Source organism: Salmo trutta, chromosome 8 (assembly GCF_901001165.1).
Source record: "Salmo trutta chromosome 8, fSalTru1.1, whole genome shotgun sequence".
NCBI classification, from domain to species: Eukaryota; Metazoa; Chordata; class Actinopteri; order Salmoniformes; family Salmonidae; genus Salmo; species Salmo trutta.
Window position 1 is genome coordinate 27,231,035 of NC_042964.1, and position 20,595 is coordinate 27,251,629.

Sequence of the window (20,595 nt, forward strand, 5' to 3'; positions counted from 1 at the left end):
TTATAGACTGATCATTTCTTTGTCAGTGGGCAAACGTACAAAATCAGCAGGGGGTCAAATACTTTTTTCCCTCACTGTATGTTGTGGCCACCCTCATTCCTCCTCTCCTTTCCTCTCCACTATTCTCCTCTACTCTCCCCCCCTGTCCTCCCTCCTGTAGCTTACCACAGAGCCTAAACTGGAGGTAGGGTGGTTCCATCATAGAAATAATAGAAATAGATCACATAGAACACACCTTGCATCGTCCAATGTGGTGTAGGCTTGGGCGGTATACTGGGTAAACCGGGGTATTTTGAAATACAGACAGTATGATTTTCAATACCGTGGGTTTGTGGCGCCCTAAAGCTCGGGGGAATACGTAACGTGAGAATATACTTATCCTCCTGCAAACTTTAGACCATGCGTACGCACAGTTTCTAGTGGTTGAAGTATTGCATTGCAAGAAGGCAAAAGTAGCGTAGTAGCAGTGGTTGAAAAAGTACCCAACTATCATACTTCAAGATACCTTAATAGAAAATGACACATGTAAAAGTCACCCAGTAAAATTCTACTTGAGAAAAAGTTTAACATTATTTGGTTTAAAATATACTTAAGTATCAAAAGTGAAAGTATAAATAATTTCAAATTCCTTATGTTAAGCAAACCAGATGGCACCATTTTCTTGTTTTTTTATTTTACGGAAAGCCATGGGCACACTCCAACATTCAGACATAATTTACAAACAAAGCATGTGTGTTTAGTGAGTCCGCCAGATCAGAGGCAGTAGGGATGACCAGGGATGTTCGGTTGATAAGTGAGTGATTTTGACTATTTTCCTGTCCTGCTAAGCATTCAAAAAGTAACGAGTATTTTTGGGTGCCAAGGAAAATGTATGGAGTAAAATGTGCTATATTTTCTTAAGGAGTGAAGTAAAAGTAGTCAAAACTATAAATAGTAAAGAACAGATAGTACTTTATTTTTACTTAAGTACTTTACACCACTGCCTAGTAGCCTTGTGCAAATTGGGAATATAGGATGACACTCTTATTCATAACAAAAAAAATAACAGGTAGCTAAATATAATAACAAGATGTGATCATTTGCCGTTAGTGAGAAGAGGAAAATATATGTATTTTATCTTTGCATCCTAAAATAATTAGAAATGGGCATCTATTTTCTGTTATTGATTTAATTCCCATGATCATTGCAGAATAAATTCCGCACCTTTCAAGTTTTTGCTCTATGCATCCAAAAGAGAGCCGGTTTATAACATACAGGTGAACCGACAGCTGATATTTTGCATTGAAGTGTGTAGGCTACAACTGTAAGTAGTTGAATGAAAACTAAAACTTTAGTTTAGATTTTTTCCCAAGTAGAATTTGTAGGCAGTGCAGCATATTTAGGTTCGGGAAAAAGTAAATGCAAAACATTATTGAATTAAAACGATCAGTTTACAGGTCCATAACAATTTGCAATTGTTTTTGTCATTCAGAAACGGTCAGATAAAGCACATTTCAGAAAACATAAAGTTTGCAATTGCTATTTCCTTTAGATAGCCTACTGAGCTACTGTCTTGGCCTAATTCCAATACTTCTAAAATATACAGCAAATAATCTTTGTAAATTATATCATAAATAGGACTGGTGGAGTTATTTATGTCACACATGAAGTTAACAAAAATATATGGAGATATCTACTCTCCAAAATTACAACCAACTGATTGAAGCATTACTGCAAAAATGGAGGAGGCAAGTGGAAAGGGAGAAGGTAAGGAACTTGTCTGTCGACCCTGTAGTAAAGACCAAAATTGGCTAAAGAAAATTGTGATCAATAATAAAGTATACCAGTTTAATTTAAGGACCACAAATTTGACAGCTGCACCATACAGGTTGCAAAATAGTTGGGAGGAGATTTTTGTAACGATTCCATGACACATGGTTTATGAACTGATACACAAAACGACCCCGGATTCAAAACGTAGAGTTTTTCAATTTTAATTATTATAAAGAATTCTTGCAACCAATAGAATGTTATATAATGTGGATACAACCATCCCAGCTGTGCAGATTTTGCTGTTAAGAGACAGAATCATGAGATCACTTGTTTTGGTAGTCCCCATATGTAACTTGTTTTTGGTCGCAAAAAAAAGTCCTAGTCAATCGATCAATATAGTAATAATACTCAGCAAAGGTGTTTATCTTTAATTGACAATCTTTAGAAACTATGAGAATAGAAAGGTTCAGAACTTTTATGAAACATCACAGCACAGTGGAAAAATATGTGGCAGCTAGAAATCAAAACTTGATTGTCTTCAGAGATAGATGAGAGGGGTTGAGGGTAGCTGAAGGCTGGAACTAAAAACAAACAAAAGATAACTACAGTAAAATATACTGTCCATGAAATGTATGTAGTATGTATAAGCTGGAAGTGAAAGCCTAAATATTATTGTCTATTAGTTTACTCCAATTAGGGGAAGGGTGTTAGGGTTAGGGGAAAATAATAAAGAAGGAAAATATATTTCATTAGTTTACTCCAATTAGGGGAGGGGTGTTAGGGTTAGGGGAAAATAATAAAGAAGGAAAATATATTTAAAATAATATATATTTACAAACAAAATATATATGGGGGATTGGAAATTATGCAGACAATTACATTGATGTAATCCACAATCTATCTGCAATATTAACGCTGATCTACACTATACAGCAAATAAGGGCGTTTTTTGTCACCAAAAAAGTTGAGTGACGAGCGTTATTCATGAAGAGTTATAACGCTCGTTCACGCACACACAGTTTTACGACATGACTGATTTAAACTGAACAAAAATATAAACGCAAAATGCAACAATTTCAACGATTTTACTGAGTTACAGTTCATATAAGGAAATCAGTCAATCGAAATCAATTCATTAGGCTCAAATCTATGGATTTCACTTGACTTGGGCAGGCGGCGCAGCCATGGGTGGACCTGAGAGGGCACAGGCCCATCCACTTGGGAGCCAGGCCACCCATTGCGGAGCAAGGCCCAGCCAATCAGAATTAGTTTTTGCCCCACCAAAGGGCTTTATTACATACAGAAATACTCCTCAGTGTCATGAGCTATCTGGGTGGCTGGTCTCAGACGATCTTGCAGGTGAAGACGCCGGATGTGGATGACCTGGGCTGGCGTGGTTACACATGGTCTGCGCTTGTGAGGCCGGTTGAACGTACTGCCAAATTCTCTAAAACGACGTTGGAGGCGGTTTATGGTAGAGAAATTAACATTCAATTGTCTGGCAAAGTTCTGATGGACATTCCTGCAGTCAGCATGCCAATTGCATGCTTCCTCAAAACTTGAGACATCTGTGGCACTGTGTTGTGTGACAAAACTGCACAAAAACTGCATAAAAGTGGCCTTTTATTGTCCACAGCACAAGGTGCACCTGTATAATGATCATGCTCTTTAATCAGCTTCTTGATATGCCACACCTGTCAAGTCGATGGATTATCTTGCCAAAAGAGAGAGACTCACTAACAGGGATGTAAACAAATTTGTTCACAAAATTTGAGAGAAATAAGCTTTATCGGCGTATGGAACATTTCTGGGATCTCTTACTTCAGGTAATGAAACATTGGATCAACACTTTACATGTTGCGTTTATGTTTTTGTTCAGTATATAATGAGAAACATGCGCCAAATTTACAAAGCACAACATTTTTGTGCATGCAGTTTTTTCAGTAATAGTTTAAAATGTATGCAGCGTTTATAAATATAACCGTATACCCTGGTATGGTACAGGAATGGTATGAATGTATGAAATCCTAGATACCTCCCAACCCTAATGTGGTTTAGGGTGAAGTTGCCCCTAGATGCTGGCTGATGTTGGGTCAGTCTTGCATTTCCCCACTAATGGTTAAGGTTAGGATTGGGGGAGGGAAACTGATCCTAGATCTGTACCTAGGGGAAACTTCACCCTGGAGTGTTCAATGCAACAAACAATAGAAAATGTCTGACAATATGCCATATTGATGTTTTTTTTTCTCTCTTTACCCCTCTCATAGCCAGCATTGGACATAAGACTGAAGGTATGAGACTTGTGTCTGAGACCTGAAGACTTGCGTTAGCTCCCCAGCTAATGCTTATGTTTTAGCTCAGCAGGCTAACAAAGTCTTGTGGCATGCAGGAAACCCAGGTTCGAACCTCGGTTGGTCAAGTTGGTCACATGTTGTGCACAGTGTGTATATCTCGGTGTATTAACCTGTGTGTGTGTGTGTGTGTGTGTGTGTGTGTGTGTGTGTGTGTAGGAGCCCAACAGCAGCCACCCCACGCTGATTACTCTGAAGGTAGACCCAGATGGATTCTTCCTTTACTGGACTGGTGGGGCCAACATGGTAAGTCTATTCTTTTCTCTTTCTTACACGGTAATTACTCACTCTCTACATTTACATTTTAGTCATTTATAGCAGACACTCTTATCCAGAGTGACTTACAGAAGTGAGTGCATACGTTTTTCATACTTTTTTGCCCTGGTCCCCATGGCTATGTAATTGAGATTTGGCACTTTGAAATGTTACATGTATAACCTTTTAAGTAGAGAAGTCCTTTCTGTTATGACTGTCTTCATCTTTCCTTTATCATTCCCCTGTTCTACCTCTTCCACATCCTCCCTTCTTTAACTTAAACAAAACAATCTCCCACCTTCCCTAACATGGTGGGTCCTAGGCTTAGGCGATATACCCTTTATACTGTATACCAGGGTATTTCAAAATACCGACCGTTAGGGCAGTGACAGTCTTGGAATTTGAGGTTATGGTAATTGGCATGGTCAATTGGGAGGTGGCGGGGTGGGGGTACCTGGCACGCATAGAAGGCTAGGTAGGCTTACTTCTATGCGTGCCCAGGCCCCCGCCACTCCCCAATTGAAACAAGCCATTCCACTTCGTTATTATCATGACATTTCATTATGATTGTTCAGGTTATTACTTAAATCAACAAATTAAGAAATGTCAGGTTGGAGAGGATCTGTTGCTTTTTCGTATTGACAGAATATTAATGGAGTCAAAATAAAGATATAGGCCTATGCCTACCTTGTCCTTGTCTGTTGGCTTTTCTGTATATAATTGTTTTTAATACAGATCCTATTTCGACGCACAAAACCATTAAAAAAAAGTCTGATGGGTTGTCTCCCACTTTTCCGAAATATTCGCATAACGTCACAAATCCTGCTGCTTTTGTCATTTTATGGCAGTGGCATTCATAGCCGCAGGAAGATGTTCTACAGACCAAAAAAAATTACCCGCGCTACAGATGGCGATTTAGGTCTGCTAATACAGGACTAGTAAAAACAGTGCACTACTTTAGTGGAAAAAACAGTTTTCAACTTTTTTTATGTATTTTTTATTAATATGTATTTATTTATTTTCAGGGGGTGCTGCAGCACCCTCAGCACCCATACTTCTTGCAGCTATGGTGGCATTGACATTTCTTCTTCAAAGAGAGGATGCCATAATGAAATAAATAATGTAGCCAAACTACTGAAAACAGGCCTTTTACAAGATTAAATCATCATCAGTAGGCTATAAGATAATGAATAGACAAGGAATGTATAAAGGAGACAGCTATGCTATAGTATGAAGATTAAGTTGACAATCATTCAAATAGAAACAAATACACGCAACATGTCCATAGCCTATTTATCAGCAATGCTGATTATAGAGGGGGAGAGTGTTGAATTTTTTTTTACAATACTGTGATGAACTATTATAATAAAAAATTGACATCGTTGACTAACTGTTTGAGGTGAAGAAAAAATTACTGAGAAGCCCAGCTGGGCACTTTCCTACATTTTACATTTGCGAGAAGTCGGCTAGGTAGGCCTACTTCTATGCGTGCCCAGGCCCCCGTGCTCCATCAACATTAACAGAACAGAGAAATCAGACACGCTTATTGCTCACATGCAGTGCGTAAATTATGGTATGAAATAAACCAAAACTATGTTTACACTCTGAGAATGAGAACGGTACATTTCTTTAATTAATATATCTATTAACAGACATGTAACCAAGTGATAGGGATTAATGGTAAATTGCCTGTTTTACAAACAGTAGGCTACCACATGGGCATTCATAAAAGTGCATTGCGGCCGACACTGTAGACTATAGCGTAGGCTACCATTATACTTTGCGGGGATAGGAGGTCAGCAATTTTTTTTGACTCAACTAGGGCAGCATATTGGCCAGGACTGGGCTTGATCAGCATTGATTAGTCTATAAATTAAGAAAAGATTCCATATCAAATTACACAATGCCAGGTTGGAGAGGATTGGCGCATTGTCCATTTGACACAACACAACACATAGGCCTCAGAGCCAGAACATTGTATAACAGAAAGTCCACGCATCTTTTCAGGTCGCTGCAGCTAGCGACTGGAACGAGCTGCAAAAAACACTCAATCTGGACAGTTATATCTCCATCTCTACATTCAGACTCAATCATGGACACTCTTACTGACACTTGTGGCTGCTTCATGTGATGTATTGTTAACTCTTCCTATTTGCCTTTTGTGCTGTTGTCTGTACCCAACAATGTTTGTACAATGTTTGTGCTACTACCATGTTGTGTTGCTACCATGTTGTTGTCATGTGTTGCTGCCATGCTGTGTTGTCTTAGGTCTCTCTTTATGTAGTGTTGTGGTGTCTCTTGTAACGATGTGTGTTTTGTCCTAACTTTTTTTTTTCCCCCATCCCTGCAAGAGGCCTTTTTCCTTGGTTGGCCGTCATTGTAAATAAGAATTTTTTCTTAACTGACTTGTCTAGTTAAATAAAGGTGAAATAAAAAAACTCCCGCGGTTATGTAAAGTTTATCTACATGACAATAAAGTTTGTTTTATTTATTTTTAATCCTTAAATAAATGTAGGCGTTTTTAAAACGGCTTTGATGGTTGTTTTATTTTCATGACGGTCTTCATCCATAACCGATAGTTACACGATTACTCAGTTACCGTCAGATCCCTACCGACAGTATGGGGGGGGGTAGGAATCAACTGGGTAGTTTGAGCCCTGAATGCTGATTGGCTGAAAGCCATGGTATATCAGACCGTGTACCATGGGTATGACATGGTACACGCCCCTTGTAAAGCGCCCCTTGTGTGCACATTCTCTTTTTCTAGCTCTCTCTGTCTAGTATGGTGAGTTCTTCCTTCTCTCGCTTTTTTTTCTCTCCCTCTCTTTAACTCTCTCTGTCTAACATGAGTCCTCTCGCTCGCTCTCTCTTTTACACACAGACACAGTCGTGTACAACTAACCTTGTGGGGACACAAAATTCAGTCCCATTCAAAATTCCTATTTTCCCTAACTCTAACCTTAACCCTAACCCTAAACCTAGCCCCTAACCCTAGCTCCTAACCATAACCCTAGCTCCTAACCCTAAACCTAATTCTAACACTAATTTTAACCTTAACCCTAAATCCCCTATAAATAGCATTTGACCTTGTGGGGACTAACAAAATGTTCCCAGTTGGTCAAATTTTTGTTTGTTTGCTATTCTTGTGAGGACTTCTGGTCCCCACAAGTATAGTTAAACATGTCCACACACACACTCACTCTGTCAATTCCTGATGTTGTTGTCCTTCTCTCCTCACCTCATTAGTACAGACAGTTGGGCTGTATCCCAAATTGCACCATATTCCCTATATAGTGCACTAAGTTTCACCAGAACCATGTAGTAAAGTAGTGCACTATAAAGGGGACCATTTCGGACTGAGCCTTAGCCAGTTAGTCATGTGAATGAGGGCATGGATCGAATCAAATTTCAGGCCCCAAATTAAATAAACACTTCCCTCATCCCCCTCTCCCTCTATCAATATCTCTGTCTCTTTCTCCCCCTCTCTCCCCCTTAACCTCTGTCTCCCTGACACCCTTCTTTCTCTCTCTCTCCTTGTTCTCACTTTCTTTGCCTTTTTCACTCTTTTTTTCATCACACATTTTTGTAGCGCTCCATCTCTCAATCTCTTCCTCTACCCTGTCTGTCTGTCTGTCTGTCTGTCTGTCTGTCTGTCTGTCTGTCTGTCTGTCTGTCTGTCTGTCTGTCTGTCTGTCTGTCTGTCTGTCTGTCTGTCTGTCTGTCTGTGTCTCTCTCTCTCTCTCTCTCTCTCTCTCTCTCTCTCTTCGATGTGTTTTTACTCTAAAGGCATTTATGGAATGGCGTGTTAATACTGTGCAGTTAGGGGTGTGTGCGTGTGTTTGCGCGTGTGAGCCCTATCTGTGTTTACTGTGTCTGTGTGTGTGTTCTCTAGTAGGACACTAGGCCAGCCCTAGCCCAAGGGCTGTCGTTGACACTGTTTAATGACAGGGTTAGAATGCCCCAGGGAAGGAGAAATGAAGGCTGCATCCCAAATGGCCCCTTATTCCCTAGTTAGTGTACTACTTTTGACCAGGTCCCATAGGGAAATGAAGGCTCTGAGTACCAAATGGCACACTAATCCCTATATAGTGCATTACTTTTGAAACTAGTGCACTTTATAGGGAATAGAGTGCCGTTTGGGACGAAGTCAGTCTAAAAGGACTTATGAGGATAGAACTGTGAAGCTATGAGTGGAATATGCTATTATTAAAATTCATTATTTTTAAAATTAATTAATTAATCTGCTATTATATCTAGATGACATGGCTATAATTGCTACATCCAATAATAATCTAAGTTTTACATATGTCTCTACAATAACCATGACCAGAAGTACAGGAAGGTCAAATTACACGTCCATGAATTCTTCACTTCTCCCAACTATTGTTTAATCTCTCACCCTCTCTTCCCTCTCTCCTTTCTTCTTTTACTCCTCCTGTCAATATCGTCCCAGTAAGTCACCTTTCCTCTGACTTCTCTCCATCTCTCCTCCCTCCCTCCCTTCCTCTTTTCTTGTTATTGAAAAACTCCTCCACCCTCTATTCTTCTTCTATCCCTCTACCAATCTCTTTCTTATCTTAGGGTCTATTCTCATTGACAAGAATTAAGGAGAATTTTGAGATATTCGCGTGAGGTACCGATTTGAGAGACATTACTGTAATGTAAACTTGCGTATTTCGCACATCTCTAACGCTACCTCCGGAGGTCTTCCACGACACTCACCACTCACCTGCTCTAAGCAGGGCAGTGAAAACAAAATTATTTAGTTGAGCCCAACATTGATACAGTAAAAATACTATTAGCAGAGCAATGTTTTTGAAACAGCTGAAATGTATAGACATTTTCAATATATTTGAGACTTGAGTTTTCACCTGAAATTACATTCTGAAATTGTCACCAGGGGGATTATAAACATTTTCAATTGCAATTTTGCTCTTACCTCATATAAATACTTTCAGGATTTTGATCAAATTAAGCTAGGTTTGTTCTAAGGTAACTTTAATACGCTAAAACTGTACTTTTATATTCCTATGAGAGGGGGAAAACGTTAATGTTTGATATGCTTACGTAAGCTGTCTTATTGTCTTGCAAGCTACATTTAGCTAGCTAATGCATCTACAAACGATAAAATAAACAATTTAATTGTCTGCACATGTGAATTGTTGCATTATTCAAGAGTGTAATATGGTTTGGTTGCATTATTCAAGATTGTTGCTAGCTAATATGTTTTAGAGGGAAAGATGCTCACATTGTTGAATAGTTTGCAAGCTTACTGGCTAGTCAGGGGCTACTGTGATACGGTAAATTTGGAGCTGCAGAGCAAGAATGTCACATTGCCAGCCACAATTAAAGGTAAGGCAAGGATGTCATGTAAATTGAAACATTTATATACGTATTATGTAAATTGTCATCTCGTCACGCTGCCTCTCCTTAAATGATCGTCAATGAGAATAGCCTCTTCGAGGTAAAGGTTGAGTTAACTGTTTCTATAGAAGAGAAAATTAGCAGGACTCTTCTTTTGTTGTTATTTTCTTCCTCCATCTATCCCCTCACCATTTTTCCTCTCAATCTCCCTTTTTCCTCAGTCTTAGAGGTCGGCGTGGGGTGTTTCTGTCTCTTTATTCTCCCTCGGTCTCTCTTGTGCACACGTGTTCTCTCGCTCGCTCTCTTGCTCTCTGTCGCGCTCTTTCTCTCTTGCTCCCTATATCTCTCTCTCACTAATTTCAGACAGAAGATATGGTATATTACCTGTAAAAAATAATAATGCAATGTTTATGAGTCCCTTTAAAACAGCCCCTTATTTACCACTTATATTAGCGGGTAACTGGCACATTTGTGGGGGGTGTTAAACCATAGGAGCTGTTTGCATTACAAATTAAGGTGTTAAATGATGGAAGTGTTCATGAATTTACCTGCAAAAAGCAGAGACCAATGTACCATATTTTCGTTACAGGGTCTGAAAATGCAACAATCATGACTAAGTCTTCAGGTGGCTTTAATTTTGGCATGTTTTTTACCCCGGGTAAATGGAAGTAGGCATGGCAAATTAGTGGGATCTTTTTCTGCGTATGAAAGGTTGGATGTTACCATGGTTTACACAGGCATTGTGGGTAGGACACATGTAACAGATGTGATCGTACTTCGTAACTCTCTTGCATTGTGTTTTTAAAGAAAGTACTGTCCAGCCAGCGATCCCAGTTGATTGGTATTTATTCTGATGATAGACACAAGGAAGCACATTGGATATTCAGGACAACAGATTGTTGATGGCTGTAGATTCGTTATTAGCCTGTTTGTATTGAAATTACTCTGAATTAACAGGGAGCTAATGCAACAATTACAATTATGGGAGGTGCAACTCAATGATATGAAGGTGTTCCTAATGTTTTGTATACTCAGTGTGTGTGTGTGTGTGTGTGTGTGTGTGTGTGTGTGTGTGTATATATATGTATATATATATATATATATATATATATATATATATACTGAACAAAAATATAAATGTAAAGTGTTGGTCCCATGTTTCAAAAGTTGAAATAAAAGATCCCAGAAATGTTCCATATGTACAAAAAGCTTATGTCTCTCAACTTTTGTGCACAAATTTGTTTACATTCTTGTTAATAAGCATTTCTCCTTTGCCAATATAATCCATCCACCTGACAGGTGTGGCATATCAAGAAGCTGATTAATACATCTCCTTAGGGCTAGGGCCCTTTTTTCTCAATTTCCACCTGACTGACGTGCCCAAAGTAAACTGCCTGTTGCTCAGGCCCTGAGGCCAGGATATGCATATAAATGGTACCGTTGGAAAGAAAACACTTTGAAGTTTGTAGAAATATAAAAAATAATGTAGGAGACTATAACACAATAGATATGGTAGGAGAAAATCCAAAGAAAAACCAACCAGATTTTTTGTTTGTTGTTGAGATACCATGGTCTTACAATGGAAAGTATAGGGGCATACTGAGTTCTAGCTCCCAGGATGCAATTCCTATGGATTCCACAGGGTGCCAGCAGTCTATGTTCAAGGTTTCAGGCTTGTAACTTACTTCCAAAATGAAGAAGAAATATCAGTTTTAGTACAGGGACACAGTCTTGGAAATTCGTGTTTGTGCGCGCGATGAAGACAAGACGCACCTGCTTAAATGGGTTTCCTATTGAACATGCTTCTTTCTGTAAAAAACATTATAGTTCGATTACATTTTAGGGTATCTGAGGAGTAAATAGAAACTTATTTTGACTTGTTGAAACAAAGTTTAGGGGTAGATTATTTTGATTATTTTCTCTGCATGTTGAACGAGTGGATTACTCAAATCGATGGTGCCAACTAAACAGACTTTTTGGGATATAAAGAAGGATTTTATCTAACAAAACAACACTACATGTTATAGCTTAGATCCTTTGGATGACAAATCAGAGGACGATTTTCAAAAAGTATTTTTGTGAATTTATGAAAGCTGTGTCGGTGGAAAAATATTTTGATGTGGGGCGCCGTCCTCAAACAATCGCATGGCATGCTTTCACTCTATTAGCTACTGTAAATCGGACAGTGCAGTTAGATTAACAAGAATTTAAGCTTTCAACCGATATAAGACACTTGTATGTACCAAAATGTTTAATATCCATATTTTTTACGGTTATTTATTTGAATTGCGCGCCCTCCAGTTTCACCGGAAGTTGTCCCGCTAGTGGGAAGCCTATCCCTGTTAAACAGCATGATCATTACACAGGTGCAGCTTGTGCTGTAGACAATAAAAGGCCACTCTAAAATGTGCACACGACATAATACCACATATGCCTCCAGTTTTGAGGGAGTGTGCTAGAATGCAAGAATGTCCAACAGAGCTGTTGCCTGATAATGTAATTTTAATTTAACTACCATAAGCCGCCTCCAACTTAATTTTTATAGAATTTGGCAGTACATCCAACCGGCCTCACAACCACAGATCATGTGTAACCATGCCAGCCCAGGACCTCCACATCTGGCTTCTTCACCTGCGGGATCATCTGGGGGGGACGGGACTAATTCTGATTTTCTGGGCCTGGCTCCTCAGTGGCCTAATGGATTTATTTCAATTAACTGATTTCCTTCTATGAACTGTATCTCAGTACATTTTTGGAAATTGTTGGATGTTGCATTAGTATTTTTGTTCTATGTATGTTAGTATTTTTGTGCTATGTATGTATGTATGTATGTATGTATGTATGTATGTATGTATGTATGTATGTATGTATGTATGTATGTATGTATGTATGTGTGTAATATATATATGTATGTGTATGTGTATATATGTGTATGTGTATATATATGTATGTGTATATATATGTATGTGTATATATACACTGCTCAAAAAAATAAAGGGAACACTAAAATAACACATCCTAGATCTGAATGAATGAAATAATCTTATTAAATCCTTTTTTCTTTACATAGTTGAATGTGCTGACAAAAAAATCACACAAAAATAATCAATGGAAATCCAATTTATCAACCCATGGAGGTCTGGATTTGGAGTCACATTCAAAATTAAAGTGGAAAACCACACTACAGGCTGATCCAACTTTGATGTAATGTCCTTAAAACAAGTCAAAATGAGGCTCAGTAGTGTGTGTGGCCTCCACATGGCTGTATGACCTCCCTACAACGCCTGGGCATGCTCCTGATGAGGTGGCGGATGGTCTCCTGAGGGATCTCCTCCCAGACCTGGACTAAAGCATCCGCCAACTCCTGGACAGTCTGTGGTGCAACGTGGCGTTGGTGGATGGAGCGAGACATGCTGTCCCAGATGTGCTCAATTGGATTCAGGTCTGGGGAACGGGCGGGCCAGTCCATAGCATCAATGCCTTCCTTTTGCAGGAACTGCTGACACACTCCAGCCACATGAGGTCTAGCATTGTCTTGCATTAGGAGGAACCCAGGGCCAACCGCACCAGCATATGGTCTCACAAGGGGTCTGAGGATCTCATCTCGGTACCTAATGGCAGTCAGGCTACCTCTGGCGAGCACATGGAGGGCTGTGCGGCCCCCCAAAGAAATGCCACCCCACACCATGACTGACCCACCGCCAAACCGGTCATGCTGGAGGATGTTGCAGGCAGCAGAACATTCTCCACGGCGTCTCCAGACTCTGTCACGTCTATCACGTGCTCAGTGTGAACCTGCTTTCATCTGTGAAGAGCACAGGGCGCCAGTGGCGAATTTGCCAATCTTGGTGTTCTCTGGCAAATGCCAAACGTCCTGCACGGTGTTGGGCTGTAAGCACAACCCCCACCTGTGGACATCGGGCCCTCATACCACCCTCATGGAGTCTGTTTCTGACCGTTTGAGCAGACACATGCACATTTGTGGCCTGCTGGAGGTCATTTTGCAGGGCTCTGGGAGTGCTCCTCCTGCTCCTCCTTGCACAAAGGCGGAGGTAGCAGTCCTGCTGCTGGGTTGTTGCCCTCCTACGGCCTCCTCCACGTCTCCTGATGTACTGGCCTGTCTCCTGGTAGCGCCTCCAAGCTCATTTAGGTTAGTATTGTGGACTCACTTCAACGTTGTTGATCCATCTGGACACTACGCTGACAGACACAGCAAACCTTCTTGCCACAGCTCGCATTGATGTGCCATCCTGGATGAGCTGCACTACCTGAGCCACTTGTGTGGGTTGTAGACTCCGTCTCATGCTACCACTAGAGTGAAAGCACCGCCAGCATTCAAAAGTGACCAAAACATCAGCCAGGAAGCATAGGAACTGAGAAGTGGTCTGTGGTCACCACCTGCAGAACCACTCCTTTATTGGGGGTGTCTTGCTAATTGCCTATAATTTCCACCTGTTGTCTATTCCATTTGCACAACAGCATGTGAAATGTATTGTCAATCAGTGTTGCTTCCTAAGTGGACAGTTTGATTTCACAGAAGTGTGATTGACTTGGATTTACATTGTGTTTTTTAAGTGTTCCCTTTATTTTTATGAGCAGTGTATATGTATGTGTATATATATATATATATATATATATATATATATGTGTATATATGTATATATCTGTATATACACTGCTCAAAAAAATAAAGGGAACACATAACAAAATGTAGAAAAAGACAAGGGGTCTGAATACTTTCCGAATGCACTGTATTTCCAAAAACATTTCTGCCATCAACAGCACGCTTCACTGTAGGGATGGTGTCAGATTTCCTCACACCCCTTGACTTTTTCCAAAGTGGAATTAAAATGGATTGAATTCTCATTTGTTGTCTAAGATCTACACAACATACTCTAATTTGTAAGTGGAACAAAAATTCTAACATTTGTAAATAATTATTTAGAAATAGAACACATATCTTGATAAGTATTCAACGCCCTGAGTCAATACATGTTAGAATCACCTTTGCCAGCGATTACAGCTGTGAGTCTTTCTGGGTAAGTCTCTAAGAGCTTTGCACACCTGGATTGTACAATATTTGCACATTATTATTTTGTAAATTATTCAAGCTCTGTCAAATTGGTTGTTGATCAGTGTTAGACAGCCATTTTCAAGTCTTGCCATCGATTTTTTTTTTTTAATTTAAACTTTTTTAATTCCGATTTTAAGTCAAAACTGTATCTCGGCTACTGAGTTACAGTTTTTTAATACAAATTCACTGTTTTCTTGGTAAGCTTCTCCAGTGTAGATTTGGACTTATGTTTTAGGTGATTGTCCTGCTGAAAGATGAATTTGTCTCCGTGTCCATTGGAAAGCAGACTCAACCAAGTTTTCCTGTAGGATTTTTCCTGTGTTTAGCTTTATTCCATTTATTTTTATGTTTAAAAAAACAACTCCCTTGTCCTTGCCGATAACAAGCATACCCATAACATGATGCATCCACCACCATGCTTGAAAATATGAAGAGTGGTTGGATTTGTCCAAAACATAATGGACACATTTTTTGCTGTATTAGTTTAGTGCCTTGTTGCAAACAGGATGCATGTTTTGGAATATTTTTATTCTGTACAGGCTTCCTTCTTTTCACTCTGTCATTTAGGTTAGTATTGTGGACTCACTTCAACGTTGTTGATCCATCCTCAGTTTTCTATCACAGCCATTAAACTCTGTAACCGTTTTAAAGTCACCTTTGGCCTCATGATGAAATCCCTGAGCGGTTTCCTTCCTCTCCGGCAACTGATTCAGCAAAACCGACTGTATCTTTGTAGTGACTGGGTGTAAATAATCCACCATCCAAAGTGTAATTAATAACTTCACATGCTCAAATGGATAATCAATGTCTGCATTTTGTTTTTTACCCATCTACCAATAGGTGCCCTTCTTTGTGAGGCATTGGAAAACCTTCCTGGTCTTTGTGGTTGAATCTGTGTTTGAAATTCACTGCTCGACTGAGGGACCTTACATATCATTGTATGTGTTGAGTACAGAGATGAGGTAGTCATTCAAAAATCATGTTAAACACTATTATTGCACACAGAATGATTCCATGCAACTTATTGTGTGATTTATTAAGCACATTTTTACTGTTGAGCTTATTTAGGCTTGCCATAACAAAGGGATTGAATACTTATTGACTGATGACATTTCAGCTTTTCAGTTATAATTAATTTGTAAAAATGTCTTAACATAATTCCATTTTGACATTATGGGATATTGTGTGTAGGCCAGTGTAACAACATTTCAATTTAATGCTTTTTTTATTCAGTCTGTAACTGAAACATTTTTTTTTGTTGTTACCGCCTGAACTTAAAATGGATTAAATGAAATTCCATAATGTCAAAGTGGAATAATGCTTTTCAAAACGTGTGCATATTAATTTTAAATGAAAAGCTGATATGTCTTGAGTCAGTAACCAATAAATTTACTTTAATACAAAGTGTTATGTTTGGGTCAAATCCAACACAACACATCACTAAGTACCTAACAACTCTTCATATTTTCAAGCATGGTGGTGGCTGCATCATGTTATCAAATCAAATGTTTTTGGTCACATGCAGATGTTATTGTGGGTTTAGCTAAATTCTTGTTTTCCTAGCTCCAAACAGTGCAGTAGTATCTAACAGTGCAGTAATATCTAAAAATGATTCACAACAATACACACAAATCTAAAAGTAAAAGAATGAATTAAGATATATGTAAATATTAGATTGAGCAATGTCAGTGGCATTGACTAAAATATAGTAGAATTGAATACAGTATAAACATAAGATGAGTAAAGCAGTATGTAAAAATTATTAAAGTGACTAGTGTTCCATTATTAAAGTGGCCAGTGCAGGGTTGCGTAAACGGGTGGTAGCTGGAAAGGACTCGGGAGTTTTTTTTAAAGGATAAAAATAAAAGCACAGGCAAAATTCTAGAGGAAAACTTGGTTCAGTCTTCTTTCCAATGGACACTGGACAATAACCTAAAACAGCAAATACACTTGGGTTGCTTACCAAGATGACATTGAATGTTCCTGAGTGGCCGAGTTAAAGTTTTAACTTCAATCGGCTTGAAAATCTATGACGAGACTTGAAAATGGTTGTCTAGCAATGACGAACAACCAACTTGACTGGGCTTGAATGAATGTTCTGGGAACATTCACAGAACCAATTTTAATTTGCTGGGTTGATTGTTGAAGATGACAAAGGATCATTCAAGTTTTTCCTGATTAGTTTATTCCAAAGTGGACTATCCCTTTTGACTGTAGTGAGCTTCATGCAGCCTAAGCTTAGTGGCTGCATGGCTTCATCCAGGTGGATGCTACATGTTTTTCGGAGGGCTTTACCAAGGAGTCTACGACTGGGGATGGCAAGAGTTGACCTGTCTCATGACTTGACCTGAATCATCTGACCATTGTTTTCCCCCCTGCTCAACCCTTCATCTGGGCCTCAGTCGAAAGAGGCGTGTAAGGTGCAGGTGAGGAAGGTGCACATGGAGTGTGGATCGGACACAGGATGTGATCTGTTGTACTTGCTCCTGTCTCTGGATGACGTTGGAAGATCTTCCACCCAGAACTGTCAAAAGGCTAACTGAAATGTAATTTTTTTCTGTTATGAGAGCGTCTTTGAGATTCTTGCTGTAATTACATTTTTTGGGGGCGGCAGGTAGCCTAGTGGTTAGAGCGTTGGACTAGTAACCGAAAGGTTGCAAGATCGAATCCCCGAGCTGACAAGGTAAAATTCTGTCGTTCTGCCCCTGAACTAGGCCGTCATTGAAAATTAGAATTTGTTCCTAACTGACTTGCCTAGTTAAATAAAGGTTAAAAAAAGTGCTATACAAATTAGATATATTATTACTTGTTTAATATTCCATGCCCAAATTATTAGTGCTGAGTGATTTAACCAATTTTTTGTTTGTATTTTTGGGGTTATAAAACAACTAATTGACCGATGTCTGTTTAATTACTTGAATTCAATTTTTTTTTATTGTGATCCCAACGAGCCATTTCTCTATAGAGAAATCAAATCATTTAAGAGCGAAATTATGTCAAGAACTATATGGGACGATGGGCTGAAGAGAGTTAAATATGCAACCTAGTTCAGTGCAGAAACGTGGTAATTAACTACAATGACCATAATCCATTGAGCCTGTTTTTTTCTGGCTCGGACACAGATGGATACACTTTTACTCCTGCAACAGTACATGCTGCTGAATGAGAGAGGAATGTAGACAACAGTGGCGGTTGGTGACGTTTAAGATTAGGGAGGACACTTATTTTTTTATAAGGATGGCCTTATTTCTATTACAGCATATTGGATGACTGTCATTCATATTCCAGCTCAATGTAACACTATATGATAATATGATATATAATTTTCCCTATACCCACTATGAGGTTGCTACAACCTAACCTTTGAATGAAAGATTACAACGTAGGTGCACAGGTCGAGAAACATTTTTGAGTAATCAAGGTGACAGACAGTGACACATTCGTTACCGCCTTGCACACTTTTGCCTGCATATAACTGATCTAGGGTGTAATCATTAGTCCAACAGTTGCAAACAAGAGTTTATATTGGACAAATAAAGGTATGTTTTTCCCGTTTAGTATTGTTTGCTTCCATTTTAAGATTTTTTTCAACAGAATTGGAGGAATGAATACACCCCTGCAATGAAAGTTCACTTTCATAGCCACCACATACAAACAGCATGATCATTTTGCTCATTGTATAATTCCTTCTCGCATCTACGTACTCTACTCCTCTCACCTTTTCCCTTGCATGTGGACTTCAGTGCACAACACATCAGCTGTCTGTGACCAGGTGAAAAAATATTTCCAAGCCAAACATTAATCTCATAACCGCTAACTGCTACATACAGCCTACTTCGTTGTCACCATATTAGCTAACAGCATAGTCAACATAGCTACTATAACTTACGCGTTAGTAAACCTGCTACAATCATGCAGTACAGTGTACAGCCAGCAAGCAGTTTAGCAGTTACACCAATGGTCCCCGATGGCAAGTAAATTAGTTTTACCTCCTTAAGGCAAGGTAAAAAAATCTGTTCTGCCCCTGAACAAGGCAGTTAACCCATTGTTCCTAGGCCGTCATTGAAAATAAGAATTTGTTCTTAACTGACTTGCCTAGTTAAATAAAGGTAAAATAAAAAATTATAAAAAAATGTACTTGGAAGAGTTCCAGTGTTGTGTTGGATAGTCATAGCCAGCTAGCTAAGATAGCATCCCTCTGTTTGAGCAGGTTGTTTTAGTAGGCTAAACTGGCTAGCTACATTTGCCTTCTAGGCAGAGTTGCAAAGAAAAAGCTATATCTCTGACTGGCCAATAAAAAGAAAAGATTAAGATGGGCAAAAGAGCAGAGACACTGGACAGAGGAACTCTGCCTAGAAGGCCAGCATCCCGGAGTCGCCTCTTCACTGTTGACGTTGAGACTGGTGTTTTGCGGGTACTATTTAATGAAGCTACCAGTTGAGGACTTGTGAGGCGTCTGTTTCTCAAACTAGACACTCTAATGCAATTGTCCTCTTGCTCAGTTGTGCACCGGGGCCTCCCACTTCTCTTTCTATTCTGGTTAGAGCCAGTTTGTGCTGTTCTGTGAAGGGAGTAGTACAGAGCGTTGTAGGAGGTCTTCAGTTTCTTGGCAATTTCTCACATGGAATAGCCTTCATTACTCAGTACAAGAATAGACTGACGATGTTCAGAAGAAATGTCTTTGTTTCTGACCATTTTGAGCCTGTAATCGAACCCACAAATGCTAATGCTCCAGATACTCAACTAGTCTAAAGAAGGTCCGTTTTATTGCTTCTTTAATGAGCACAACAGTATTCAGCTGTGCTAACATAATTGCAAAAGGGTTTTCTAATGATCAATTAGCCTTTAATCTTGGATTAGCTAACACAATGTGCCATTGGAACACAGGAGTGATGGTTGCTGATAATGGGCCTTTTTACGCCTATGTAGATATTCCATTAAAAATCTGCCGTTTCCAGCTGCAGTAGCCATTTACAACATTAACAATGTCTACACTGTATTTCTGATCAATTTGATATTATTTTAATCAACAAAAAATGTGCTTTTCTTTAAAAAACAAGACATTTCTAAGTGACCTCAAACTTTTGAATGGTAGTGTATATTATTTTCTGGAACCATTACATGCACCCCTCTCATTGTTATTTAATTATTAGAGATATACAAATGTTTTTTGGACCCACCATGCATCATGTGAGGTGAAATGTGTATATTTTGGGATGTGTTTGACCTGACGAAGATCCGTTTCAGATCGAAACGTTGTCAATAAAGCAGTGAATTTGGAGCTTGAACAGTGTGCGGGCCTTCTTGTTTTATACTAGTATTCTTTATTAGCCCAGCACCTATGTTTTAAAGGATGTGCATATGACCACAAACTTTTCTATAGTGTGCAGAAAGTAGCCCATCATAACTTTTTCCAAATGCTCTTTGTCGATAGCGCCTGTTAAATTCTGGGTAGCAAAGTTGAGAGCAGTATCAACACTTTTGCAGTTCTTCATGATATCTTTCAAAAAATCTGAGGTAGAAAGGATTATCAACACATACTGAGCCGCTCACGTTATAGACAGAAGCATGATACATGGCAGACCAATCCAAACTCATTTCCCGACATGTCCAGCCCATCCATTATCTCAGCCAATCATGGCTAGCGGGAAGGTTCCTGCTGTTTTCTGTGGATAAACCATCTAGGCTCGTAATTGAAATTTGTTCTTCATATTAACAGATGGCATACACATTTGTTTTTAAGGCACATAAACGTTCACGTGCCAGAAGGCTTTCTACAAAAAATGCATTTTGATAGAA

General features: G+C 39.2%; 1 protein-coding gene across 2 annotated transcripts in view; it reads left to right on the forward strand.

Annotated features, from left to right (window-relative positions):
* The window catches only part of LOC115198619 (1-phosphatidylinositol 4,5-bisphosphate phosphodiesterase beta-3), a 105,687-nt gene that overhangs the window by 18,255 nt on the left and 66,837 nt on the right, over positions 1-20,595 (forward strand). For both annotated transcript variants that reach the window (XM_029760691.1, XM_029760692.1), the window contains exon 2: positions 4,263-4,349. In XM_029760691.1, coding sequence (XP_029616551.1) covers positions 4,263-4,349 — 87 coding nt within the window. The remainder of the gene's footprint in view (positions 1-4,262; positions 4,350-20,595) is intronic.